Here is a 27,916-nt window from a genome sequence, read left to right on the forward strand (position 1 = left end):
GCTCCGTCAGCTGTTTACTCCACGCTCGGCAGAGAAGAAATGTTTATATGGGAGCTCTGCGAGCTATTTCCTGGCCGGCCTGCACTGCCTTCCCCTAAACAAGACCTCCCAGCAGGGCCTGGCGCGTAACAGAGCATCCATTCATGGGAGGCCCGCTCAGCGCAGCTTCTCTCTCAGCAGAGACGTCTGCCGTGCGGGGACGGTCCAGGCCAGGAGCAAGGCTGCTCAATCACTGCACATCCCACGGCCGATGCTGCGCAGCCCGAGCTTATGAATGTGGTGAGCCGGGTCGCACCAAGGACCCTGGAAGGACCCAGCACCTCCCAGCTCCCGGCAATCCTCTTCCCTATTTGGCTAAATAGTAGTTAATGGATTTGTCATCCACAAACTTGTCCAAACTTTTCTTAAAGCTGACCTGGAGCACGTCTGCCAGCAACAAATTCCATAGCTTATTTTATTATTATTAATATTAGGATTAATAATTTCTTAAATATATTTTCAATCTGCTACCTCTTGGCTTCATGAAGTGTCCCCTTGTTTTAGAGTTAATTGAAATAGTAAATCCCCCTCCTTCATTTACCCGTTCCACCGCACTCATGATTCTATAATCTCCTCTCATGTCCCCTCTCAGCTGACTCTCTTCCAAGCTGAGGAGCCTTAGCCTGTACAACCTCTCATCACAGGGGAGCCATTCCCTCCCGTTATCATTTTATAAACTCCTCTCATCACAGGGGAGCCATTCCCTCCCCGTTATCATTTTATAATCTCCTCTCATCACAGGGGAGCCATTCCCTCCCCGTTATCATTTTATAATCTCCTCTCATCACAGGGGAGCCATTCCCTCCCCGTTATCCTCTGCACCTTTTCTAGTTCCTTCGTGTCTTTCTTCCAGTCTATCCCATGTGACTACATCCCACTATGTTAACATAACCTGGAGCCCATCCCATGTGACCGTAAGGTTATTCTGCCCATAGTAATCTGTCAGTAAGTCACTAACATGCTGAATGAATCTGTGGGGAGCTGGAATGGTTTTCTCTCTTCTTGTCGGTCTTGTCTGTATTCGCTTGCTGCTGCTGCTGCTGCTGGATGTCCCAGGTTTGGTCCTCTCTGCAGTCACACTGCTAAGATTATTCGCAGTGGCACTATCACTTCCTCGCTTTCAGACAGCGAGCCGAGCTGCAGCTGCAGGGAAGGTTTTGCTCCAGGTCTTTTGGATGGGAGTGACAGCACCAGATGAGGAAAGGTCGTGAGCCCCCTGACCCCTTCCCCCACCTGCTTCTTTTCATCATGAGAGAGAAGGTTAGAGAGGGTCAATCAGGTGAAAGAGTTAGAAATGCAATTCTGTCCCACTCTACCACCCAAACTGGGCCTTTACCCAATTGTCATTATTATAAGACACAGCTAGCGAGGGGCTGTGATCAGAAAGGAACTTAATACCTTAAGATGAAGTCAAATTCAGAGCCAGCAAGCATGAGCACCCCGAGGAGTGTGGAGATGGCACCATCCATGACCGGGGCAAACATGTGCTCCAAAGCCAAGGCCGAGCGCAGGTTTCTGCTGCCAATTGCGGTGAGGAACCCCTGCACAGGACAAAGCATAGGACAGCCTAAATATACAGCAAGGAATGAGCAAATCATCCCAGACTGGCCTGGAATGTAGGCCGCAGCAGACCTCACTCCTCACCATTACGGCAGTGCACCCTGCAGGGAAAGCTTTGTAAACTGACTGGACACCTCCTAACTGACCTATTTAAGGCGTTGGTCCAAAAGATCTGCCAGACAGCCTCCCACATGCAGAAAATAACTTGAAATCCTTTGCGGCCACTGCATCTCGCAGGTGGCCGCACTAAAAATGCCTCATAACTGAGCCTGCTCTTAACTGCAGAACTACAAGTCCCAGAATGCAATGTACAACGGAAAAAGTGAAAGGGCACCTACCAAGGCAATGTGCACAGTAAATTCCACGCCGATCCCAACCGAGGCAATGAGGATGACCACTGGGATAGCACTCAGCTTGATGCCAATCAAGCCCATAATGCCAAAGAGCTCCAGCGTCATCATGGCCAAAACGAAGACCTGAAACAGACAGACAGGATTCAGGAGTCCAGGAAGCCCCGTGTGGTGCTGGTGCTGCTCTGGCTCGTGTCTCTGCATCAGTCAGTGGGATCCACATCACTTCACATGACTCTCACCTACTCTGTTCCGTTTAAACACACATTCGAAGGCATCCTGGGACCTCACAGGAGTAAAACTTCCATAGCTGCTAAGTCTTGTTCTTAGGCTTCCTTCTTACACCTAATTCATTTTGGCTTACCTCTGTCCATGCCTGTCATATTATTTCTCCACACCAGTCGGATGCCAGCTGACTCCATGTGTGACACTGTCTCATTGCTATCAGCAGGGGAGCAGATCTGCACCAGAAAGTGCCTCTCCCGGGGCTTCCAGTTGAAGCTGCCTGGCTTTTCCTGTGGTTTGCAACCTGTGGATGATGCAGGATCGAGCCAGTGGAAAATGAAACCCTATGCTGTAATCCTGAGTGGGGGACAGCCAGGCCCCTAGAAAGGACTGAATTTCCCTCCCACAATTGGATCTGCCGAAAAAGGGCTAGTGGGTCGGGAACTCTGCTTGCCAGCCATGGACAGGTTCTGCTTCCTCATCTTTGATTGGAAAAGGACACAGGACACAGCAATTTGAGGCTGATTGAAGGGTCCCACAAACTGATACTGCCTGCAGGGAACTCGTGTGGGGCTTTGATTGTCCTCGTTGTCTGCCGGCTCGTAAACGATATTCTCCAGGATCGGACGAAACACAAGTAAGCCTTGGGAGAGGTTCTTTCTAGGGAAAATCTGCCCTGACTGCTCAGTCCATTCACCTCTCTTGAAAGCTACGTCCGGGTTAGGGAGACAGCGTCGCACGTGGAGTCTGCTGGCATCCTCACAGCAATCTCCAGTCCAGATGGGGTGGAGAATCGTTACCGTTTCATACATCGCTTATTTCTGGAAAACCTCAGCTGCATAATTACCCTGTGCACCTGCAATCAGGAATCAGAAAGAGTAAGCTACTCCCTACCGACAGCCTTGAGAGGGGGGGATACTGAAAATGCCCAGTATGTGCTCTGTTTCCCCCTCCCGCCCTGGAAACCTCTTTTTTTAACCCAGCTAAGAGTCTAAGCCTGCAGGCACTTTTATCCAGATGGAGGGTAATTTACCCAGATAAATCCTTTTGCGGACTGGCGCCGCGCAGGGCAATTGTAAAAGCCATTTTCCCGGATAAACCGATCGTCTTGGAACTGCCGTCTCTCCAAACAGCTAAAGTGTGCACCGCTGCGTTTATGCAAAGTTCTCCCTGGGGGCTTGGTCTGGGCAGGGATGAAATATAATGCGCACAGATTGTATCTCCAAGTCTGCATGTGCTATCATCCAGAGAAAAATCTACAGAGAGCAGGTGGTGGAAACGTTCACTGCTACCTCGTACCTGCAGCCAGCGTCAAGGTGCAAGTACACACGCTCTGTCTGGAGACGGCTGTAGACTCTGCCAGTAAAAATTACTCATCGCCCTTCAATGTTTTGCTTGTGTGTATCGCACCTTCTGAGAGCCTCAGGACCAGCCTTCCGAACTCTCCTCACATCTGCTCAGCTGCTTCCCTACAAAGCAACATAAGGCCAGACCGTACCTGGAAGGTGTCAAAGAACAGATCCATTTCTTGATCCTCTCCCAGGGATAAGCAGTGTCTTTCCAAAAGTCTACATGGTTAGTGGCAGTTTATGGACTTTTGCTCCTGGAACTTGTCCAAACCCTTTCTAAACCTCGCTATGCTAATCACATTGACCCTGTTCCTCGTGGGGGGTGAAACGCTAGCAGAGAAGTGAACCAGGTTCTCAGCAGGGCCTGGTTAGGGCACAGGAGGGCACAGCTGTAAGAAGCCCAGGTACTCACAATGATGCCAGCAGTCCATGGGTTCAACAGGAGCATCGCGCAGACCAGGAAGGTGCAGGCGAGCACCACACTGATGGCCAGCAGGAACCAGTGACGCAGCCCGATATACTGCTCCCAGAACAAGAATGGGTAACCGCTAGGGTAACTCAGCACCCCCTTCTGGGCAAACTCCTCGCAGATGGCCCGAACGCTCTTAATGGCTTCAATGAAGTCCGAGGTCTGCTGCAGGCCATTCAGGTAAAACGGAAACTGAGCAAACTCCAGAGGTTCTGCAGCTGGAACTGTGGGGACGGAAAAGGGAAATGTAAGTCAAAGCAGAATATCAGGACAAGAAAAGCAGAAAATTAGAGGGAGACGGGGAACTGTAACTGCAGGTATCAGGGTGATGCAACCCAAGTAGGGGCAGATGGAGAAGCAAAGTCCCTTGTAGCTGGGTGTATCCCTGCTGTGAAGGCATCGCTCTGGACACTTACTTCGCAGGTGCTCGCCTGTGTTCTCGTATTTGTCATGAATCCATTCAGGGGGCTGGGGGTAGAAGTTAGCCTGCGAGGCTGCATAACCCAGAGGATCGTTACTGCTCCATGCAGTCAGGTAGATGTAAAAGGTGTCAGGGCTGATGATCCCGTTCCCATCCACAAGGCGCCGTGCTGTGAGCTGCACAAATGAACATCCACACACAGAGATTAGGGGACCAAGTGAAAATATCACTCACAATCCAAAACTTCCATCAACATCCCCCATTAGAATAGGAAAGTGCACAGGGGACAGGGAAGGTGGAAAGAAAAGTGACCAGCAAAATGCAGCTCTCCGTCCAAGTGACAGTGATTTCCTGAAATTCAGCAGGAATGTCACCACCTCCTTGCAGCCCCTCAGACATGGCTCTCAACGATTTCAGACATGCACCCTTCCCCCACCTTGCAATGCTGCGTTAGAGTTGTGTAACCTCACCTGGTTATAGTTCAAAGGGTCCTTCTTGTTGCCCGTTTGGATCAGCAGCTTATAGCCAAGGGCACCATCCTCAGAGGCATTGCGATAACTGTCCCACCTGATCCGGCCTGCCTCCCAGTCCTGGTCAAATGCAGCCTGTAGACCTGAAGAACAGAGCAGAGGGGGAGAGGGTTAGAAGCTGACCCATGCTCCTGCCTCATAAAAGCAAGAGAAAGCAGAAGCTTTTAAAAAGGTGTGTGGTTTATGCAGAGGGTGGCATTTGCTTTTAAAGGCAGCGGTCAGTTATGTGGGCAGCAGGCATCCAACCTCGGGGTTAGAGAGTCCATCCTCTATCAATCAGTACTGCACACATTCCCCCCTGACAAATAAAATGTCGGCACATTCTGGGTTTGGTACGTTATAGTGCAGTATTCCTGTGGGAATGCGCTGGGAATCTTATTTCTCTGTCTGCAGAGCTGCTTTCATATCTGTTGGTAACTTACTGAAAGCCATATTCACAATCTGTCTTTCCCACAGACACAAACTGGTAGAAAATCCTTAGTGAATAGGCTCTCTGAATCTCAGTAGGGAGAGCAGAGACAGGAAGTATTGATGCGAGGTCTCTTCCTGCGCTCCCTGATAGGTTCACTTAAACGAGTGATATAAAAGACCATAGCATTTGCTCTGAACAGTTTCCATCTTGCTATACTCTCTCCTTCTTCCTAAACATGTGAAAGAGTTGATATTTAATCCAAAACAGTGGTTTGTACTGCTGGTTTGATAACCAAGCTCTGAGAATTGAGGGACTTTCCAGCAGGTGCAGAATCTGTGCTGAAAAGTGGAAGCCCAGGCTAATAAATATTGTTGATCTGTTTTTTGTCTGTAATGTATATGTTTATTTTATGGATGTAAAACTGGGATCCACTTACAGTTGAAGATGATGCAGAATATAATTTTTTTAAAATAAATAATAGTGCAATGGGTGGTTCTGGAAGAGATCTAGCTGGGCAAGTAAGGAGTTAACTAGTTCTATCCCCCCTGGTGAAAACTGCCTAGCCACCTCTAGATTTCATTAAAATGGGCCATCCCAGATTGGGAGAGGGAAAATGCTATGTATTTTCAAGCACGCAGCCAACTGGCACCTAGGCAGGCTATGGGAACTTGTCCCCACAATGCAGTGCCGCTGCCTCACCCAGGCCAGCTCATTCAGCCCTGGTTGTCTGAAGCCCGACTCCACTGCATCCTGGAAAGGAAAATTGGTTCTTTCCTGCTAATTTTCGTTCCTGTAGTACCACGGATCAGTCCAGACCGTGGGTTGAGCCTCCTGTCCAGCAGATGGAGACAGACCAAAACTGAAAGGGTCTCCTATATCAGGACAGAGCCTACCCTGTCTTTTTCAGACAGGGGAATGAACTTCCCTGTAAGTGCTGCCGGGGAATGACAACGTCCCAGGGGCCAAGGCAGATATTTAGGGGGAGTGACTGGACCACCAGTATCGCCCCAAGTACAAGGGTCACCAGGAAGGGAGCCTAGACTGAGAAACTCAAGGGGCAAGCCCCGCTAGGCCCCCCAAGAGTGAGGAGACAGCGCTGTCTCCTAAATGACAGAGCTGCTTTAAAAACTGTTGCAAACTTTTTTTTAATTAAATACAAAGAAGAATAATACTTGCTTGAGCTTGAGAAACACAGAGAAAAACCCCGCAGGGCAAAGATAAAGAAATGAAGTAAGGGAACCGCAAGGTGAGCTGTTTGGCATCTGCTGGAGATAGACAAATACTGAAGGGCTGCAGGGTAGGCTCTGTCCTCATATAGGATACCCTTTCAGTTTTGGTCTGTCTCCACCTGCTGGACAGGAGGCTCAACCCAAGGTCTGGACTGATCTGGGTATGTACAGGGAAACTGTCTTTTCTTTCTGATAGGAAACGTCCCCGAAGGCCATGGAGCAGGGTTTAACCATGACAGGGCTATGTATGCATGCTATGACGACATGTGCCATGTGAAGGCCATGGAGCAGGGTTTAACCATGACAGGTCTATGTATGCATGTTATGACGACATGTGCCATGTGAAGGCCATGGAGCAGGGTTTAACCATGACAGGGCTATGTATGCATGCTATGACGACATGTGCCATGTGAAGGCCATGGAGCAGGGTTTAACCATGACAGGTCTATGTATGCATGCTATGACGACATGTGCCATGTGAAGGCCATGGAGCAGGGTTTAACCATGACAGGTCTATGTATGCATGCTATGACGACATGTGCCATGTGAAGGCCATGGAGCAGGGTTTAACCATGACAGGGCTATGTATGCATGCTATGACGACATGTGCCATGTGAAGGCCATGGAGCAGGGTTTAACTATGACAGGGCTATGTATGCATGCTATGACGACATGTGCCATGTGAAGGCCATGGAGCAGGGTTTAACCATGACAGGGCTATGTATGCATGCTATGACGACATGTGCCATGTGAAGGCCATGGAGCAGGGTTTAACCATGACAGGTCTATGTATGCATGTTATGACGACATGTGCCATGTGAAGGCCATGGAGCAGGGTTTAACCATGACAGGTCTATGTATGCATGCTATGACGACATGTGCCATGTGAAGGCCATGGAGCAGGTTTTAACCATGACAGGTCTATGTATGCATGCTATGACGACATGTGCCATGTGAAGGCCATGGAGCAGGGTTTAACCATGACAGGGCTATGTATGCATGCTATGACGACATGTGCCATGTGAAGGCCATGGAGCAGGGTTTAACCATGACAGGTCTATGTATGCATGCTATGACGACATGTTGCCATGTGAAGGCCATGGAGCAGGGTTTAACCATGACAGGGCTATGTATGCATGCTATGACGACATGTGCCATGTGAAGGCCATGGAGCAGGGTTTAACTATGACAGGGCTATGTATGCATGCTATGACGACATGTGCCATGTGAAGGCCATGGAGCAGGGTTTAACCATGACAGGTCTATGTATGCATGCTATGACGACATGTGCCATGTGAAGGCCATGGAGCAGGGTTTAACTATGACAGGGCTATGTATGCATGCTATGACGACATGTGCCATGTGAAGGCCATGGAGCAGGGTTTAACTATGACAGGGCTATGTATGCATGCTATGACGACATGTGCCATGTGAAGGCCATGGAGCAGAGTTTAACCATGACAGGTTTATGTATGCATGCTATGACGACATGTGCCATGTGAAGGCCATGGAGCAGGTTTTAACCATGACAGGTCTATGTATGCATGCTATGACGACATGTGCCATGTGAAGGCCATGGAGCAGGGTTTAACCATGACAGGTCTATGTATGCATGCTATGACGACATGTGCCATGTGAAGGCCATGGAGCAGAGTTTAACCATGACAGGTTTATGTATGCATGCTATGACGACATGTGCCATGTGAAGGCCATGGAGCAGGTTTTAACCATGACAGGTCTATGTATGCATGCTATGACGACATGTGCCATGTGAAGGCCATGGAGCAGGGTTTAACCATGACAGGTCTATGTATGCATGCTATGACGACATGTGCCATGTGAAGGCCATGGAGCAGGGTTTAACCATGACAGGGCTATGTATGCATGCTATGACGACATGTGCCATGTGAGGCCATGGAGCAGGGTTTAACCATGACAGGGCTATGTATGCATGCTATGACGACATGTGCCATGTGTTGTCCTTGGCAATTCAGCAGCCTGTACTGTAGTCACTCCATTAGGAGTGCCCCCTGGCTCCATTTCATAAGGAACAGGCTAATCCTTTTCTTGTTCGAAATGGTGGCGGCCCTGAACTCCCACTCCATTCCACAGATCGGCAATAAGAGAGCCCTCACCTCTAAGCCAGTCCTGGAAATAGTGCAGCCACATTCTGGGCAACTCTTTGTTCTTCACGCGCAGGATGTACTTGGCAGCCGAGAAAGCCTGGTGCAGGTTATAGAGGAGCTCCTGGCTGCGGGGGTACTCAAAGCCGCCCTTTGTAACGATGAACATGTTGTAGTAAGAGAAGTATTTGAATTGTGCAGAGATGAAGCGGAACTCCTTGGTGCCGTGGGGCACAATGTCCGTCAGGTAGAGGCCATCGTGCACCAGCATGGAGCCGTAAAGGCTGATCCCCAGCAATGCCATGAAGAGGAGAACCACGATGCCCTGCACAGGAGACAAGAGTCAGTGTCAGCAGGCAACACCCTGACAACGTCCCAAACATGGGCAGCCACATCCTTCCATAAGACAACACCAGCCCTGCACTCCCTCTGTCCCACCTTCCCTCTCTCCCCAGTCCTGCACTTCCCACCCTCAGAATCTGGCAGTCACACCTCCCAGGGGATGAGACATCCCCAGCCCTGCACTCCCTCTGTCCCACCTTCCCTCTCTCCCCAGTCCTGCACTTCCCACCCTCAGAATCTGGCAGTCACTCCTCCCAGGGGATGAGACATCCCCAGCCCTGCACTCCCTCTGTCCCGCCTTCCCTCTCTCCCAAGTCCTGCACTCCCCACCCTCAGAATCTGGCAGTCACTCCTCCCAGGGGATGAGACATCCCCAGCCCTGCACTCCCTCTGTCCCGCCTTCCCTCTCTCCAAGTCCTGCACTCCCCACCCTCAGAATCTGGCAGTCACTCCTCCCATAGGATGCAAAATCACCTGCCCTACACCCCCTTGCCACCCTCTGCCACCCCAAGGAATGAGACATCACCAGCCCTGTATTCACCCTCCCCTCAATGAGGAGCTGGCAGTCACACCTCTCGGGGGATGAGACATCCCTAGCCCTGCACTCCCTCTGTCCCACCTTCCCTCTCTCCCAAGTCCTGCACTCCCCACCCTCAGAATCTGGCAGTCACACCTCCCAGGGGATGAGACATCCCCAGCCCTGCACTCCCTCTGTCCCGCCTTCCCTCTCTCCCAAGTCCTGCACTCCCCACCCTCAGAATCTGGCAGTCACACCTCCCGGGGGATGAGACATCCCTAGCCCTGCACTCCCTCTGTCCCACCTTCCCTCTCTCCCCAGTCCTGCACTCCCCGCCCTCAGAATCTGGCACACACACTTCCCAGGGGATGGAAATCACCAGCCCTACACCCCCTTGCCACCCTCTCCCACCCCAAGGAATGAGACATCACCAACCCTGTATTCCCCCCTCCCCTCAGTGAGGAGTTGGCAGTCACACCTCCCGGGGGATGAGACATCACCAGCCCTGCAGTTCCAGGAGCACAGTTTGGTGTTACAAGTGTCTGTATGGGATGTAATTAGTGTTTGGGATCCTGCCAGGTTCTTGTGGCCTGGATTGGCCACTGTTGGACACAGGATGCTGGGCTTGATGGATCCTGGGTCTGACCCAGTATGGCAGGTTCTTATGCTCTGTGTGTGCTTTGCAGCCGCTATTTATGTGAGTGCAAGGAGGTGGGGCTCAGCAATGCACAGTGTCCCCCACAGGAACCCCTCTTCTTAACGTGGGTAAAGGGCCCGACCAGCTTTCAGTTTCCATTTTACCCAGGTCGATGTCTCGGAAAAGCCACCTTCACGTTGTCAGGAGCCCTGAATCCCAGGCAGGCAAAGCTCCTAATCCTTTAATAATCCTAATCCTTTAATAATCCTAATCCTTTAATAATAATAATAATAAATAAATAAATAATCCAGGCCCATGACAGCTGCTGGGAATACAAGTCACTGAGCCAGGGCAGCCAGCAACGCATCCGACTAAGGCTGGGAAGTACCAGCCCGAGCATGAAACCAGTGCTTGTGAAGGAAGAGGACGCCTGAGACCCACGCCGCTGCCGCCCGGCACTCTCTTACCTACCTTGCTTTGTGGTTTCAGCAGCAGGGGGGCGTACGTCTCCCTGGCAATCTCTGCCAGGTTCCACCTGAGAAAGGGAAGGGGGATACACTCCCTGCCTCCCTTTGCCTCCTCCAGCTGAGCCAGCAGATCCCGTGTGGAGCTGGAGGGGCTGAAGGAGCCTCCCGAAGGAACGACGATGGAGGGTGAGGTGGCAATCCGGGAGGTAGGCGGCAGGATGGTGATGAGGTGCTGCCCTGTGGGGTCGCACTGGGTGAAGGCCTGCACCGTGGTGGTGATCCGGGTGCTGGTGGTGATGGTGGTGCTCCTGTACGAGGAAGGCTGGAAGGTGCGGCCCGCGCTGGCATCTGCGGACCCTCGTGGCTGCATCTGGATGACTCGGCTTGAGCAAGGCCTGGAAAGGAAGGGGAAAAAGAGTCAGAGTAGAAAAGCCTTCACTGACTTATTCAGGCCTGGGAATTCAGCTGCCGTGCATTTTGGGAGTTTTCCTATAAAAGGGATGAGTGTGTGATGAGATTTAATAAAAGCTGGGCCTGCATGGCCTCTCTCAGGGTCGACTTGGGTTAGGTGTGAACAGCACTGGGAATTTTGTGGGTAAATGAGGGCCTGATTTCCGGCACTGCTAGAGCGAGGGTACTGTCTGCTCTTCCAGATAGAGAAAGTTACCTGTAAAAGCAACAGACTAAGTCAAGTCTTTTATCCTCTCGTCGGCGAAGATCCAGGCTCAAGATGGCAGGAAAAATGAGCAAGACCATGGCGAAATTAAACACCACAACTATGGCAGCCTGTGGGGAACAAAGTGCAGAAGCAGAGGCTCTTTAGTATCCGATCCCGACGAACAGCAGAAATGTTCCCTCAGAGTGGAGCCAACGTGTCAAAACATTAAACTGAGCAGACTTGACTTCCTTTGGAAAGGTTTTAGGAATCCCAGCACTGTGGTCTCCAGCTGATCTTCCGCGCCTCTGGCCTCCTTTTTAGGAACCAAAAGAAGCAAAGTCAGACAACAGATCCTTCTGGGAATGTGAGGAAAGGGAGAGGGACAGACCACCCAGGTTGTGAGGGGGGCTCCCCTGGGGCGTGGGCTAGACGGAGGTGGTACCCATTAGAGATCTCCCTGCAGTCCTGGCCCACTGTCAATAAGGGAAATGTCAGTGTGTGTGTGAGTGAGTGTGTGTGTCAGTGTGTGTGTGAGAGTGTGTGTGTGAGTGAGTGTGTGTGTATGTCTGTGTGAGTGAGTGTGTGTGTATGTCTGTGTGAGTGAGAGTGTGTGTGTGTGTGTGTGTGTGCAGAAGTACGTATATGTGAGATGATGGTGACAAGAAGTGTATGGGTGTGTCTGTGTAGCGGTTAGAAAAGTGTGTGTGAGTGAGTGTGTGTGTGTGTCTGTGTGAGTGAGAGTGTGTGTGTGTGTGTGTGTGTGTGCAGAAGTACGTATATGTGAGATGATGGTGACAAGAAGTTTATGCGTGTGCATGTGTAGCGGTTAGAAAAGTGTGTGTGAGGGGAGTGTGTGTGTCAGTGTGTGAGTGTGAGTGAGAGTGTGTGTGCGTGTGTGTGCAGAAGTCCGTATATGTGAGATGATGGTGACAAGAAGTGTATGCGTGTGGCTGTGTAGCGGTTAGAAAAGTGTGTGTGAGGGGAGTGTGTGTGTCAGTGTGTGTGTGTGTGTGTCAGTGTGTGTGTGAGTGAGAGTGTGTGTGAGTGAGTGTGTGTGTGTCTGTGTGTTTGCAGAAGTACGTATATGTGAGATGATGGTGACAAGAAGTGTATGCGTGTGTCTGTGTAGCGGTTAGAAAAGTGTGTGTGAGGGGAGTGTGTTTGCATAGTGGAGGAGGAGGGGAGAGGAGGGTGTGGTGGGAGTCTCCCTTCCCCTGCACCCACAGACGTTCCCTCCAGAGTCAGTGCAAGCACTTTCTCTACAGATGGGGTAAATCTCAGCCAGGCTTTAGGGGGTCCCTGGGATGCAGGCCGGGCTCCGTCACAATGCACCAGGTGACCTGCCTTAAGAATACAGCTCTCTGCCTGCTGTTTGCAGAAAGTAGACAGGAAAACAAAATAGTATGTAAGACAGCAAGAGAGGCCCAGGGCGAGAGACATTGATATTCAGTGAGCAGGGAATTTGCCCGGATATTTAGCAGAATATACTGGGATGATATTCCCAGATAACATTATCCAGGTAACTTTCGAACGGATATTTTTCTGACCAGGCTTACCCTGCTAACCTTAGCCTAAAATTTAACCAAACACCCGGATGTCTCCACTAATGCCTCTTTATATCAAAAAATAATATTTTGGGGGGAAGTATTAAGAATTACCTGGACAGAGCCTTTGAATATCAACTGCTGAGTCAAAAGGTCCACAAAGGTTACTAAAGGAGTTAAGAGACTAATGTTAAATGGAGAAATTACTTACCTGATAATTTCGTTTTCCTTAGGGTAGACAGATGGACTCAGGATCAATGGGTTGTCTTCCCCTGCCAGCAGATGGAGACAGAGTCAGGTTTCAAAACTGACGTCAGCCTACATACACTCCTGCAGTGACCTCAGCCCCTCGGTATTCTCTTCAAAACCAACTGTGGACATGTTATCGAAAAACCTTGATTAAAAACAGATACCCGTAACTGTACTCAACCAAACATAAACACTGAACCCCAGTAAGATTACAGATGACCTGACCTAGGGACTGGATGACGGCTTACCCGTAATCTCTTGGAATCGATAGCCACTCCACGGGCGAATCCTTGGCACCGCTCCTGGGCAGCCGTGGGCGGGATGCTGAGTCCATCTGTCTACACTAAGGAAAATGAAATTATCAGGTAAGTAATTTCTCCATTTCCTAGCGAGTAGCCAGATGGACTCAGGACCAATGGGATGTACAAAAGCTACTCCAGATCGGGGCGGGAGGCTGCCCATGGTCCGGTTAATACCGCCCTTCCAAAGGCTGCGTCTTCTTGGGCCTGTGCGCCCATGCAATAGAACCTGGAGAAGGTGTACAAGGAGGATCACATCACTGCTTGGCAGATATCAGCGTGGGTCAGCAGTCTAACCTCGCCCAAGAGACTGCCTGAGTCCTAGTGGAATGAACTCTCATCTGAGAAGGTAATGGCTTTCCTGCCTCCACAAAGACTCCCGTGACCACCTCCTTAATCCAGCGAGCTATGGTAGCCCACGAAACTGGTTCGCTCTACTTCCTTCCACCGTGAAGGACAAACATGTGGTCCATCTTTCGGACCTGTTCTGCAACTTCCAGATACCGCACCAAAATTCTACCGACATTCAAATGACGGAGGAGATGGTATTCCTCCACGTCCCTGTGCTTATCTAGGGAAGGCAACAAAATGGACTGATTCAAATGAAACTTCGAGACTACCTTGGGCAAGAAGGATGAAACGGTACGAAGCTGTAATGCTCCTGGAGTCATCCGGAGGAACAGTTCCTGACACAACAATGCCTGCAGTTCAGAGATGCAACGTGCCAAGCATATAGTCACCAGGAACACTGTTTTCACGGTTAATAAATGCAAGGAAAGACTGCACAGCAGCCAAAAGGAAGGCCCTGCCAAAGATTCCAATACAAGATTACGATTCCACAAGGGAACCGGCCACTGTAGGGGTGGCTGAAGGTGCTTCACCCCTTTCAGAAAACAGGCCATGTCTGGATGAGCCGACAGGGAGGTTCCATTCACCTCGCTCCTGAAACAGGAGAGAGCCGCTACCTGTACCTTCAAGGAGTTAAGGACCAAATTCCCTGGGTCGTGAGTTCCTGACAGTGAGCTCTCTAGCCCCAGATACTCGTGTCCATTGTAAGAACCAGCCAGTTCGGGGAGGACAGGGACACCCCCCCTGCTCAGATGAGCCTCCTGCAACCACCACTTGAGCTAAGAGCAGATTCCCATCAGTAAGTGGAGCTGAACTGAATAGTCTTCAGACTGCGGATTCCAAAGTGTCAGCAGCGAGCGTTGAAGTGGACGCAAGTGTACTCTCACCCACAGCACTACTTCCAAGGTTGCCGCCATCAAACCAAGAACTTGGAGAGAGTTCCACATCTTCGGCGTACTGTGTTCATCAACTGACGCACCTGGGACATCAACTTCCATATCCGTGTGGTCGGGAGGAAGACCTTGCCCTGCCTGGTGTCGAATCGGACTCCCAGATACTGCAACGACTGGGAAGGCTTGAGACTGCTCTTGTCCAGGTTTACTACCCAACTGAGTTCCTGAAGCAAGGAGGTCACCCTGTTGGTCAGCCAGAGACTTTCTTCCACAGACTTGACCCAGATCAACCAGTCGTCCAAATATGGGTGTACCAGGATTCCTTCTCTTCTCAATGCTGCCGCCATATCCACCATAATCTTGGAAAAGTCCATGCCGGGAACTGGTTAATGGACCAAGGCACACCTCTGAGGGATCTCGGAAATCACCTCATGAATTCTCAAATGGGAGAGGGACCTCTAGTTATCACCGCAGGAGAGCGGGATTCAATCTTTTCCCCAATTTAAAAGTATAATTTCTTCTTCCAAAGGGTACAGCGATCCCCATAGGGAAAGCATGTCTACATCTTCTGGAGACGGAGAAATACTGAAGGGCTGAGGTCAATGCAGGGTGTTTCTAGGATGACGTCAGCTTTGAAACCCGACCCTGTCTCATCTGCTGGCAGTGGAGCACAACCCATTGGTCCCGGGTCCATCTGGCTACACGCTAGGAAAAAGCACTTTAAAAGCATGGGAGAAGACAAAAGTCATCAATCAACTTGCCATTCTTGCACACAGGTAATCTGGCTGACTAGTCACCATCCATCCTTTTCCCAGGCATGAAGAACATGTGTACTTTTACTTTCACCTGCATTTTCTGATAGGTTTCCCAAGGGTGGGTCAGGTCAGAGGGAGATAAGAACAGATGTACTTTTACTTTCACCTGCATTTTCCTGATGACATTCTCAGGGACAGGGTTAAGTGACGGGGAGGTCAGAACAAGTGTACTTTTACTTTCACCTGCATTTTCCTGATGACATTCTCAGGGGCAGGGTTAAGTGACGGGGAGGTCAGAACAAGTGTACTTTTACTTTCACCTGCATTTTCCTGATGACATTCTCAGGGACAGGGTTAAGTGACGGGGAGGTCAGAACAAGTGTACTTTTACTTTCACCTGCATTTTCCTGATGACATTCTCAGGGGCAGGGTTAAGTGACGGGGAGGTCAGAACATGTGTACTTTTACTTTCACCTGCATTTTCCTGATGACATTCTCAGGGGCAGGGTTAAGTGACGGGGAGGTCAGAACATGTGTACTTTTACTTTCACCTGCATTTTCCTGATGACATTCTCAGGGGCAGGGTTAAGTGACGGGGAGGTCAGAACAAGTGTACTTTTACTTTCACCTGCATTTTCCTGATGACATTCTCAGGGGCAGGGTTAAGTGACGGGGAGGTCAGAACAAGTGTACTTTTACTTTCACCTGCATTTTCCTGATGACATTCTCAGGGACAGGGTTAAGTGACGGGGAGGTCAGAACAAGTGTACTTTTACTTTCACCTGCATTTTCCTGATGACATTCTCAGGGACAGGGTTAAGTGACGGGGAGGTCAGAACATGTGTACTTTTACTTTCACCTGCATTTTCCTGATGACATTCTCAGGGGCAGGGTTAAGTGACGGGGAGGTCAGAACAAGTGTACTTTTACTTTCACCTGCATTTTCCTGATGACATTCTCAGGGGCAGGGTTAAGTGACGGGGAGGTCAGAACATGTGTACTTTTACTTTCACCTGCATTTTCCTGATGACATTCTCAGGGGCAGGGTTACGTGACGGGGAGGTCAGAACATGTGTACTTTTACTTTCACCTGCATTTTCCTGATGACATTCTCAGGGACAGGGTTAAGTGACGGGGAGGTCAGAACATGTGTACTTTTACTTTCACCTGCATTTCCTGATGACATTCTCAGGGGCAGGGTTACGTGACGGGGAGGTCAGAACAAGTGTACTTTTACTTTCACCTGCATTTTCCTGATGACATTCTCAGGGGCAGGGTTAAGTGACGGGGAGGTCAGAACAAGTGTACTTTTACTTTCACCTGCATTTTCCTGATGACATTCTCAGGGGCAGGGTTAAGTGACGGGGAGCTCAGAACATGTGAACTTTTACTTTCACCTGCATTTTCCTGATGACATTCTCAGGGGCAGGGTTAAGTGACGGGGAGGTCAGAACAAGTGTACTTTTACTTTCACCTGCATTTTCCTGATGACATTCTCAGGGGCAGGGTTAAGTGACGGGGAGGTCAGAACAAGTGTACTTTTACTTTCACCTGCATTTTCCTGATGACATTCTCAGGGGCAGGGTTAAGTGACGGGGAGGTCAGAACAAGTGTACTTTTACTTTCACCTGCATTTTCCTGATGACAGTCTCAGGGGCAGGGTTAAGTGACGGGGAGGTCAGAACAAGTGTACTTTTACTTTCACCTGCATTTTCCTGATGACATTCTCAGGGGCAGGGTTAAGTGACGGGGAGCTCAGAACAAGTGTACTTTTACTTTCACCTGCATTTTCCTGATGACAGTCTCAGGGACAGGGTTAAGTGACGGGGAGCTCAGAACATGTGAACTTTTACTTTCACCTGCATTTTCCTGATGACATTCTCAGGGGCAGGGTTAAGTGACGGGGAGGTCAGAACATGTGTACTTTTACTTTCACCTGCATTTTCCTGATGACATTCTCAGGGGATGGGTTAAGTGACGGGGAGGTCAGAACATGTGAACTTTTACTTTCACCTGCATTTTCCTGATGACATTCTCAGGGTTAAGTGACGGGGAGGTCAGAACATGTGAACTTTTACTTTCACCTGCATTTTCCTGATGACATTCTCAGGGGCAGGGTTAAGTGACGGGGAGGTCAGAACAAGTGTACTTTTACTTTCACCTGCATTTTCCTGATGACATTCTCAGGGGCAGGGTTAAGTGACGGGGAGGTCAGAACAAGTGTACTTTTACTTTCACCTGCATTTTCCTGATGACATTCTCAGGGACAGGGTTAAGTGACGGGGAGGTCAGAACAAGTGTACTTTTACTTTCACCTGCATTTTCCTGATGACAGTCTCAGGGACAGGGTTAAGTGACGGGGAGGTCAGAACATGTGAACTTTTACTTTCACCTGCATTTTCCTGATGACATTCTCAGGGGCAGGGTTAAGTGACGGGGAGGTCAGAACATGTGAACTTTTACTTTCACCTGCATTTTCCTGATGACATTCTCAGGGGCAGGGTTAAGTGACGGGGAGGTCAGAACAAGTGTACTTTTACTTTCACCTGCATTTTCCTGATGACATTCTCAGGGACAGGGTTAAGTGACAGGGAGGTCAGAACAAGTGTACTTTTACTTTCACCTGCATTTTCCTGATGACAGTCTCAGGGGCAGGGTTAAGTGACGGGGAGGTCAGAACATGTGAACTTTTACTTTCACCTGCATTTTCCTGATGACATTCTCAGGGGCAGGGTTAAGTGACGGGGAGGGTCAGAACAAGTGTACTTTTACTTTCACCTGCATTTCCTGATGACATTCTCAGGGACAGAGTTAAGTGACGGGGAGGTCAGAACAAGTGTACTTTTACTTTCACCTGCATTTTCCTGATGACATTCTCAGGGACAGGGTTAAGTGACGGGGAGGTCAGAACAAGTGTACTTTTACTTTCACCTGCATTTTCCTGATGACATTCTCAGGGGCAGGGTTAAGTGACGGGGAGGTCAGAACAAGTGTACTTTTACTTTCACCTGCATTTTCCTGATGACATTCTCAGGGGCAGGGTTAAGTGACGGGGAGGTCAGAACAAGTGTACTTTTACTTTCACCTGCATTTTCCTGATGACATGCTCAGGGGCAGGGTTAAGTGACGGGGAGGTCAGAACATGTGTACTTTTACTTTCACCTGCATTTTCCTGATGACATTCTCAGGGGCAGGGTTAAGTGACGGGAAGGTCAGAACATGTGAACTTTTACTTTCACCTGCATTTTCCTGGTGGGGTTTGGAGGAAGAGGGGATTTCTTTTTGAATTTCTCCTGCAGGCAGGTGTAAAGTGTGGGCCCAGATTTCCAAGGAATATTCTCTGGAGATTTGCTGTTTGAATGTAGCATGCAGGTGCCTGGAATAGCACGCGCACGTGTAAAGTCTTTACATTAATCCTCAAGGAGGACCCACCGGATAGATTTGCTTTGGAAATCAGTATAACGCACACATCACTAAAACGAACCGTGTAGGTTGCACTGCAATAATTTGTTTTGTAATCTGCCCTGTTGTATACAGAAGGAACTGCTTATAGCTGTACCGACCCCAGTGGGGGATGGAGAGAGAAACAACAGTGGATTAATACCCACCTGAAGGGAGAATGCCCGCAGAGCTGGAATGGGCACCAGAGCTGCCATGAAGAAGGCAATCATGTTGTTGATGGAGGTGAGGGTGACACTGGTTCCAGTCCGGCGCAGGCACTCCCCTGTTCTCTCCTAAAATGACAAACCAAGGGGAAGTTACTCACAGGGAGAAGGCTTGTTCCCTCCCTCTCTCTGTCTTATTTCATCCACTCCCTACCAACCTTGAATGGGGTGCTGGGTCCAGCCTCGATGAAGGCGTGCGCCAGAAGAAACATATCGTCCACTCCGATGCCCAGAGCTAGGAATGGCAGCACCTGCGGGATGACAGGAAACTCTCTGGATGTGGTTCACTATAGTGTGAAATTCCTGTAGGAACGCTCTGGATGTCTTCACTATAGTGTGAAATTCCTGTAGGAACGCTCTGGATGTGGTTCACTATAGTGTGAAATTCCTGTAGGAACGCTCTGGATGTCTTCACTATAGTGTGAAATTCCTGTAGGAACGCTCTGGATGTGGTTCACTATAGTGTGAAATTCCTGTAGGAACGCTCTGGATGTCTTCACTATAGTGTGAAATTCCTGTAGGAACGCTCTGTATGTAAAACACTATAGTCAGTATTCCTGTGGGAATACTCTGGAATTAGCACACTATATTGTGTATGCCTGTGGGAAAGCTCTGTATTTGGTACATTATAATGCAGCATTCCTTTAGGAATGCCCTAAGTTTGGCACACTATAGTGCACTATTCCTGTGGCAACGTTCTGGGTTTGGTACACTATAGTGCACTATTCCTGTGGCAACGTTCTGGGTTTGGTACACTATAGTGCACTATTCCTGGGGCAACGTTCTGGGTTTGGCACACTATAGTGGGATATTCCTGTGGCAACGTTCTGGGTTTGGTACACTATAGTGCGGTATTCCTGTGGCAACGTTCTGGGTTTAGCACACTATAGTGGGATATTCCTGTGGCAACGTTCTGGGTTTGGTACACTATAGTGGGATATTCCTGTGGCAACGTTCTGGGTTTGGTACACTATAGTGCACTATTCCTGGGGCAACGTTCTGGGTTTGGCACACTATAGTGGGATATTCCTGTGGCAACGTTCTGGGTTTGGTAAATTACAGTGTGGTATTCTTGTGGGAATGCGCTTGATATGGCACACTATAGTGCGATATTCCTGTGGCAACGTTCTGGGTTTGGCACACTATAGTGCACTATTCCTGTGGCAACGTTCTGGGTTTAGCACACTATAGTGGGATATTCCTCTGGCAACGTTCTGGGTTTGGTAAACTACAGTGTGGTATTCTTGTGGGAATGCGCTTGATATGGCACACTATAGTGCGGTATTCCTGTGGAAACGTTCTGGGTTTGGTACACTATAGTGGGATATTCCTGTGGCAACGTTCTGGGTTTGGTACACTACAGTGTGGTATTCTTGTGGGAATGCGCTTGATATGGCACACTATAGTGCGGTATTCCTGTGGAAACGTTCTGGGTTTGGTACACTATAGTGCGGTATTCCTGTGGCAACGTTCTGGGTTTAGCACACTATAGTGGGATATTCCTGTGGCAACGTTCTGGGTTTGGTACACTATAGTGGGATATTCCTGTGGCAACGTTCTGGGTTTGGTACACTATACTGCACTATTTCTGGGGCAACGTTCTGGGTTTGGCACACTATAGTGGGATATTCCTGTGGCAATGTTCTGGGTTTGGTACACTACAGTATGGTATTCTTGTGGGAATGCGCTTGATATGGCACACTATAGTGCGGTATTCCTGTGGCAACGTTCTGGGTTTGGTACACTATAGTGGGATATTCCTGTGGCAACGTTCTGGGTTTGGTACACTACAGTGTGGTATTCTTGTGGGAATGCGCTTGATATGGCACACTATAGTGCGGTATTCCTGTGGCAACGTTCTGGGTTTAGCACACTATAGTGGGATATTCCTGTGGAAACGTTCTGGGTTTAGCACACTATAGTGGGATATTCCTGTGGAAACGTTCTGGGTTTAGCACACTATAGTGGGATATTCCTGTGGCAACGTTCTGGGTTTGGTACACTATACTGGGATATTCCTGTGGCAACGTTCTGGGTTTGGTACACTATAGTGCACTATTCCTGGGGCAACGTTCTGGGTTTGGCACACTATAGTGGGATATTCCTGTGGAAACGTTCTGGGTTTGGTACACTATAGTGCACTATTCCTGTGGCAACGTTCTGGGTTTGGTACACTATAGTGCACTATTCCTGGGGCAACGTTCTGGGTTTGGCACACTATAGTGGGATATTCCTGTGGAAACGTTCTGGGTTTAGCACACTATAGTGGGATATTCCTGTGGCAACGTTCTGGGTTTGGTACACTATAGTGCACTATTCCTGTGGCAACGTTCTGGGTTTGGTACACTATAGTGCACTATTCCTGGGGCAACGTTCTGGGTTTGGTACACTATAGTGCACTATTCCTGGGGCAACGTTCTGGGTTTGGTACACTATAGTGGGATATTCCGGTGGCAACGTTCTGGGTTTAGCACACTATAGTGCACTATTCCTGTGGCAACGTTCTGGGTTTGGTACACTATAGTGGGATATTCCGGTGGCAACGTTCTGGGTTTAGCACACTATAGTGCACTATTCCTGTGGCAACGTTCTGGGTTTGGTACACTATAGTGCACTATTCCTGTGGCAACGTTCTGGGTTTGGCACACTATAGTGGGATATTCCTGTGGCAACGTTCTGGGTTTGGTACACTACAGTATGGTATTCTTGTGGGAATGCGCTTGATATGGCACACTATAGTGCGGTATTCCTGTGGCAACGTTCTGGGTTTGGTACACTATAGTGGGATATTCCTGTGGCAACGTTCTGGGTTTGGTACACTACAGTGTGGTATTCTTGTGGGAATGCGCTTGATATGGCACACTATAGTGCGGTATTCCTGTGGCAACGTTCTGGGTTTAGCACACTATAGTGGGATATTCCTGTGGAAACGTTCTGGGTTTAGCACACTATAGTGGGATATTCCTGTGGCAACGTTCTGGGTTTGGTACACTATACTGGGATATTCCTGTGGCAACGTTCTGGGTTTGGTACACTATAGTGCACTATTCCTGGGGCAACGTTCTGGGTTTGGCACACTATAGTGGGATATTCCTGTGGAAACGTTCTGGGTTTGGTACACTATAGTGCACTATTCCTGGGGCAACGTTCTGGGTTTGGTACACTATAGTGCACTATTCCTGGGGCAACGTTCTGGGTTTGGCACACTATAGTGGGATATTCCTGTGGAAACGTTCTGGGTTTAGCACACTATAGTGGGATATTCCTGTGGCAACGTTCTGGGTTTGGTACACTATAGTGCACTATTCCTGTGGCAACGTTCTGGGTTTGGTACACTATAGTGCACTATTCCTGGGGCAACGTTCTGGGTTTGGTACACTATAGTGCACTATTCCTGTGGCAACGTTCTGGGTTTGGTACACTATAGTGGGATATTCCGGTGGCAACGTTCTGGGTTTAGCACACTATAGTGCACTATTCCTGTGGCAACGTTCTGGGTTTGGTACACTATAGTGCACTATTCCTGGGGCAACATTCTGGGTTTAGCACACTATAGTGGGATATTCCTGTGGCAACGTTCTGGGTTTGGTACACTATAGTGCACTATTCCTGGGGCAACGTTCTGGGTTTGGTACACTATAGTGGGATATTCCTGTGGCAACGTTCTGGGTTTGGTACACTATAGTGCACTATTCCTGGGGCAACGTTCTGGGTTTGGTACACTATAGTGCACTATTCCTGTGGCAACGTTCTGGGTTTGGTACACTATAGTGGGATATTCCTGTGGCAACGTTCTGGGTTTGGTACACTATAGTGCACTATTCCTGGGGCAACGTTCTGGGTTTGGTACACTATAGTGCACTATTCCTGTGGCAACGTTCTGGGTTTGGTACACTATAGTGCACTATTCCTGTGGCAACGTTCTGGGTTTGGTACACTATAGTGCACTATTCCTGTGGCAACGTTCTGGGTTTGGTACACTATAGTGCACTATTCCTGTGGTAACGTTCTGGGTTTGGCACACTATAGTGCACTATTCCTGGGGCACTATAGTGGGATATTCCTGTGGAAACGTTCTGGGTTTGGTACACTATAGTGCACTATTCCTGTGGCAATGTTCTGGGTTTAGCACACTATAGTGCACTATTCCTGTGGCAACGTTCTGGGTTTGGTACACTATAGTGGGATATTCCTGGGGCAACATTCTGGGATTTCAGACTCTATCGTAGCACAGGAATAGTGCTCCAAACCCTAGATTTCTAGCCTGGGGAGATAATCACGCCAAATGTCCAAAAACCAATCATACTAATATTCAAATATCAAAAGTTCACGGACTCCTAGCTTGTGCTGTGTGAGAACGGGTCGCTCGGGTTTAGTCCAGCACCCAACTATCTATCTATGGCATGATCAGGATCAGCTGGATCAGTCATCTGCATAATTCAGAGGCAGGATTTTCAAATACCACTGCCTCTGAATTTAACTGGACAAGGAGCACTGAATATTAACCTCTCAGCTTGTGCCGGAGGCAATGGAGGGTAAAGTGATTTGCCCAAAGTCAGCAGGAGAAAGAGGATAGGAACGTTGGCTTCCTTGGATTCAGGTTGCTGGCCACTCCTCCACTCCAGCGATTATCATCATCACCTACCTGAGTGGTGGCAGCATTGAAGGAAAGGCCAAGCAGCGAGCACAGCCCCAGCCCTGAGGCCACAGACAGGGCCACGAGCAGGACTCCAGCCAAGCCCACAGCGCCTTGCGATTTGGAGCAGTCCCAGCGCAGCATGGTGACACAGGCATACGCGAGCTGAAAGAGAGAGAGAGAGAGAGGCAGCACAGAGGTGAGGGACGGCAAACGTGGCAGGCCCCCACGTACCACGGGCGAAGCATTCTGTGGCAACCCCAGGAGCGTACCATGAGAAGATACCCGCCAGCGACGCGCACCACGCTGACGTCCGAGAAGGACTTCATGATGTCATTCAGCGTCGTGGTGGAGAAGGCGTGGACGGTTTGGGAGGAGTTCTGTGGCACGGACTGCTGGGCGATCTGTGAAGAGAATCGTGGGAAAGCTGTCAGCGGTAGGGCCCCATGTTAACCCCATGGACCCACAGGAGCAGAGCTCAGGAGAAGATGCAACGACCCTGGAGTCCACCCTAAAGCCCAGCAATGCCTGCTCTTATCACCCACGCAGCAGGAAGGACCGGCAGACACCGACGAAACTGTTCTCAAGTGTTTCAGTGGGAGAAGTGTGGTTTAAGAAGGATGAGTCTTTGGCCTGTCTAGACTCGGGACTCTTCAAATGTCAGAGTGAGATTCAGGATTAAGAGAGAGTCGCCCTACATGTATGCACATATCATGGAAAGCTCCGGGTGACCGCTGGCCGTCTGAACACACGCATAACCACCGCTTGGGTTCCTCTAGGTGCACCACACCAAGGAAAACGGCTTTGTGACAAACCAAACTCAACATCTTACATCTGGCAATGAAACTGCTAATCAGCTTGATTTTATTGGAGGGGGGAAGGGGTCAATGATTTAACTTCCTGCACTTTATTTCCCCTCCGAACCCTCCTTTGGAAGTCTGACAACCAAGAATGATGGCTGCAGTTGCTGAGGGTCACAGAGGTGAAAGGTTGGCTAAGGTCACCTGGTCTCTTTGAGGCAAGGATAAAATCTAACTCTAACTAGCAAGAGCAGAGTCTGTTGTGAGAGCTTTACCGCAGGAAACTGCCCACACTGTGTACATCAACATACAGCACCTATTACCTCTCTCGCACGCACAAACGAACAGACATGAAACAGCTTGTGCCTGTAACGCTCCATGTATCAAGATGAGGAGCCTCCAGGCTGCTCATGCTCACAAAGCAGCTGAACTTCATGGTGACCGACAGCACCAAAAAGCCCATTCCACCCCTGTGCTATATAACTCTTAGAAACCACCATCACGAGAGAAACACGTCACAGCGTGTAAAGTGCCACCAGCCCTAAGAGTGCTTTCTGAGCAGGCAACAGACTGGCTAAGTAGCTCTGGTTCATGTCACTGAATGAAGGATTTGAAGATTATCACACCAAATCAAAAGAAAAAGGTTCCCCATTGGAGAAATGACTTACCTGATAATTTTGTTTTCCTTAGTGTAGACAGATGGACTCAGGTTTATGCTCCCCTGCAGCAGATGGAGACAGAGTCAGGTTTCAAAGCTGACATCACCCTAGATACCCCCCTGCAGTGACCTCGGCCCTTCAGTATTTTCTTCAAAACCAACTGTGGACATACTAGTGAAAAAACTTGATTACAAATGGATAACCATAACTGTACTCAACCAAACAAACACTGAACCCTAGTAAGATTATAGATGCCCTGATCTAGGGACTGGGTGACTGCTTACCCGTAATCTCTTGGAATCGATATCCACTCCACGGGCGAATCCTTGGCACCGCTCCTGGGCAGCCGTGGGCGGGATGCTGAGTCCATCTGTCTACACTAAGGAAAATGAAATTATCAGGTAAGTAATTTCTCCATTTCCTAGCGAGTAGCCAGATGGACTCAGGACCAATGGGATGTACAAAAGCTACTCCAGATCGGGGCGGGGGGCTGCCCATGGTCCGGTTAATACCGCCCTTCCAAAGGCTGCGTCTTCTTGGGCCTGTGCGCCCATGCAATAGAACCTGGAGAAGGTGTACAAGGAGGATCACGTCACTGCTTGGCAGATATCAACGTGGGTCAGCGGTCTAACCTCGCCCAAGAGACTGCCTGAGTCCTAGTGGAATGAACTCTCATCTGAGAAGGTAATGGCTTTCCTGCCTCCACAAAGACTCCCGTGACCACCTCCTTAATCCAGCGAGCTATGGTAGCCCATGAAACTGGTTCGCTCTACTTCCTTCCACCGTGAAGGACAAACATGTGGTCCATCTTTCGGACCGGTTCTGCAACTTCCAGATACCGCACCAAAATTCTACCGACATTCAAATGACGGAGGAGATGGTATTCCTCCACGTCCCTGTGCTTATCTAGGGAAGGCAACAAAATGGACTGATTCAAATGAAACTTCGAGACTACCTTGGGCAAGAAGGATGAAACGGTACGAAGCTGTAACGGTTCCCGACACAAGAATGCCTATAGTTCAGAGATGCGATGTGCCGAGCATGTAGCCACCAGGAACACCATTTTCAAGGTTAATAAACACAAGGAAAGACTGCACAGCAGCCGAAAGGAAGGCCCTGCCAAAAATTCCAGTACTAGATTACGATTCTCCAAGGGAACCGGCCACTGTAGGGGTGGCCGAAGGTGCTTCACCCCTTTCAGAAAACAGGCCATGTATGGATGAACCGATAGGCAGGTTCCGTTCACCTCACCCCTGAAACAAGAGAGAGCTGCTACCTGCACCTTCAAGAAGTTAAGGGTCAAACCTTTATTCAAGCCGTCCTGCAAAAATTCCAGAATTAGTGGGATTGTGACTGTCCTTGGAGGTTGCGTCTGCTGACCAATTCCACAGCCATAGCTGTCTCTTCTGGCTCCCACCACTGAGGCCACTCCTCTGGCCGAGCTCACGTAAGCTTAAAATGTGGCAGCGGGTTCCATAACTGCTCTGGAATTCTCCCCCGAGTCATCCACCTCCCGAGAGAGGAGCAGGCATGAACGAGCTACCAGGGCACAACAAGACGCAATCTGTAATGTTATTCCTATTGCGTTAAAGGCCTGTTTAAGGATGGACTCCATCCGCCTATCCTGCGCATCCCTTAAGGCCGCTCCTCCCTCCACTGGGATAGTTGTTTGCTTACAGACGACACAGACCGGCGCATCCACTTTTGTGAAACGCAAACGTTTTCTTGCTGCCGGATCCAGTGGGTTGGTTTATTTATTTATTTATTTATTTAAAACATTTTGAGCCCGCCCTTCCCACATTCAGGGCGGGTTACAATATAACATTCACAGGTTTTTAAAAACAGATCAAAGTGTCACATACAATCATCATTGTATAACAAGTAATCAAAACATTTTGGACTGAAATTATTCATTAAATGCAAGTTTAAATAAAAAGGTTTTTAGTGCTTTTTTAAAAAAACCTAGTATCTTTCAGGTTTCTCAATTCATTTGGTAATGAATTCCAGGAAATTGGAACTGCTATTGATAATGCTCTTTCCTGCTATTTTAGGGGAGGGAATATCCACCAGGTTCTGGTTTGCTGAGCACAGTGATCTCGTTGGGGAGTGCATTTTCATGATAGCGTTTATCCATGGCGATTGTACATTATTGATAAGGGAGTGAATAATTGTGGCAAGTTTATATTGAATTTGGAATGTTATTGGTAGCCAGTGAAGTTGCTGTAATACTGAGGTTATGTGCTCACACATTGGTGTGCCAGTCACTAAACGAGCTGCAGAATTTTGAATGATCTGTAATGGTCGGAGGGTATATTTGGGTAAACCGATGAAGAGAGAATTACAATAGTCCATGCTAGAGAACAGCAATGCCTGTAAAACAGTACGGAAATCAGTGGAGTGAAGAAATGGTTTAAGGTGATGCAATAACTTCAATTTGTGATATTCTAATGCTCATCCACCTTTAAAACTTGCTTCTGGGTCTCAATAAACTCCTGGATGGCTTCCAGAACTGGAAAGAAGGAAGAGGCTTTCCGTAGGGAGATCAGAATGGGGTTCTTCTTTGGTTCCGTCATAGAGTCCACCCCAGGAACTCCCAGCATCTTCAGGGTCTGGGAAGCCAGGGCCAGCAATTCATCTCTATGGAAAAACCGTAACATGGTCTGATACAGTTCTAAACCTGGAGGGAATTTCCCCATCTTCCAAGGGATATGGATCCTCTTCTTCGTATGTGCCGTCCGGG

The 27,916-nt window shown here is 49.1% G+C and overlaps 1 protein-coding gene across 3 annotated transcripts in view; it reads right to left on the minus strand.

Annotated features, from left to right (window-relative positions):
* PTCH2 (patched 2) overlaps positions 1-27,916 on the minus strand; it is a 123,372-nt gene that overhangs the window by 23,108 nt on the left and 72,348 nt on the right. For 2 of the 3 annotated variants that reach the window (XR_003858937.1, XM_029618111.1), the window contains exons 9-20: positions 23,990-24,121; positions 23,727-23,882; positions 19,240-19,332; positions 19,025-19,150; positions 11,338-11,456; positions 10,675-11,065; positions 8,720-9,032; positions 4,884-5,026; positions 4,409-4,589; positions 3,936-4,216; positions 1,938-2,075; positions 1,438-1,580 (exon numbers count right to left, since the gene is read on the minus strand). Coding sequence is in view for 1 of the 3 variants with exons in the window: in XM_029618111.1 (XP_029473971.1) it covers positions 1,438-1,580; positions 1,938-2,075; positions 3,936-4,216; positions 4,409-4,589; positions 4,884-5,026; positions 8,720-9,032; positions 10,675-11,065; positions 11,338-11,456; positions 19,025-19,150; positions 19,240-19,332; positions 23,727-23,882; positions 23,990-24,121 (2,216 nt within the window). In the remaining 2 variants the exon portion in view is untranslated. Of the gene's footprint in view, positions 1-1,437; positions 1,581-1,937; positions 2,076-3,935; positions 4,217-4,408; positions 4,590-4,883; positions 5,027-8,719; positions 9,033-10,674; positions 11,066-11,337; positions 11,457-19,024; positions 19,151-19,239; positions 19,333-23,726; positions 23,883-23,989; positions 24,122-27,916 lie in introns of those variants that run through there. The other variant, XR_003858938.1, reaches the window with a different exon arrangement.

This window comes from Rhinatrema bivittatum, chromosome 10 (genome assembly GCF_901001135.1).
Source record: "Rhinatrema bivittatum chromosome 10, aRhiBiv1.1, whole genome shotgun sequence".
In the NCBI taxonomy this organism is placed as follows: Eukaryota; Metazoa; Chordata; class Amphibia; order Gymnophiona; family Rhinatrematidae; genus Rhinatrema; species Rhinatrema bivittatum.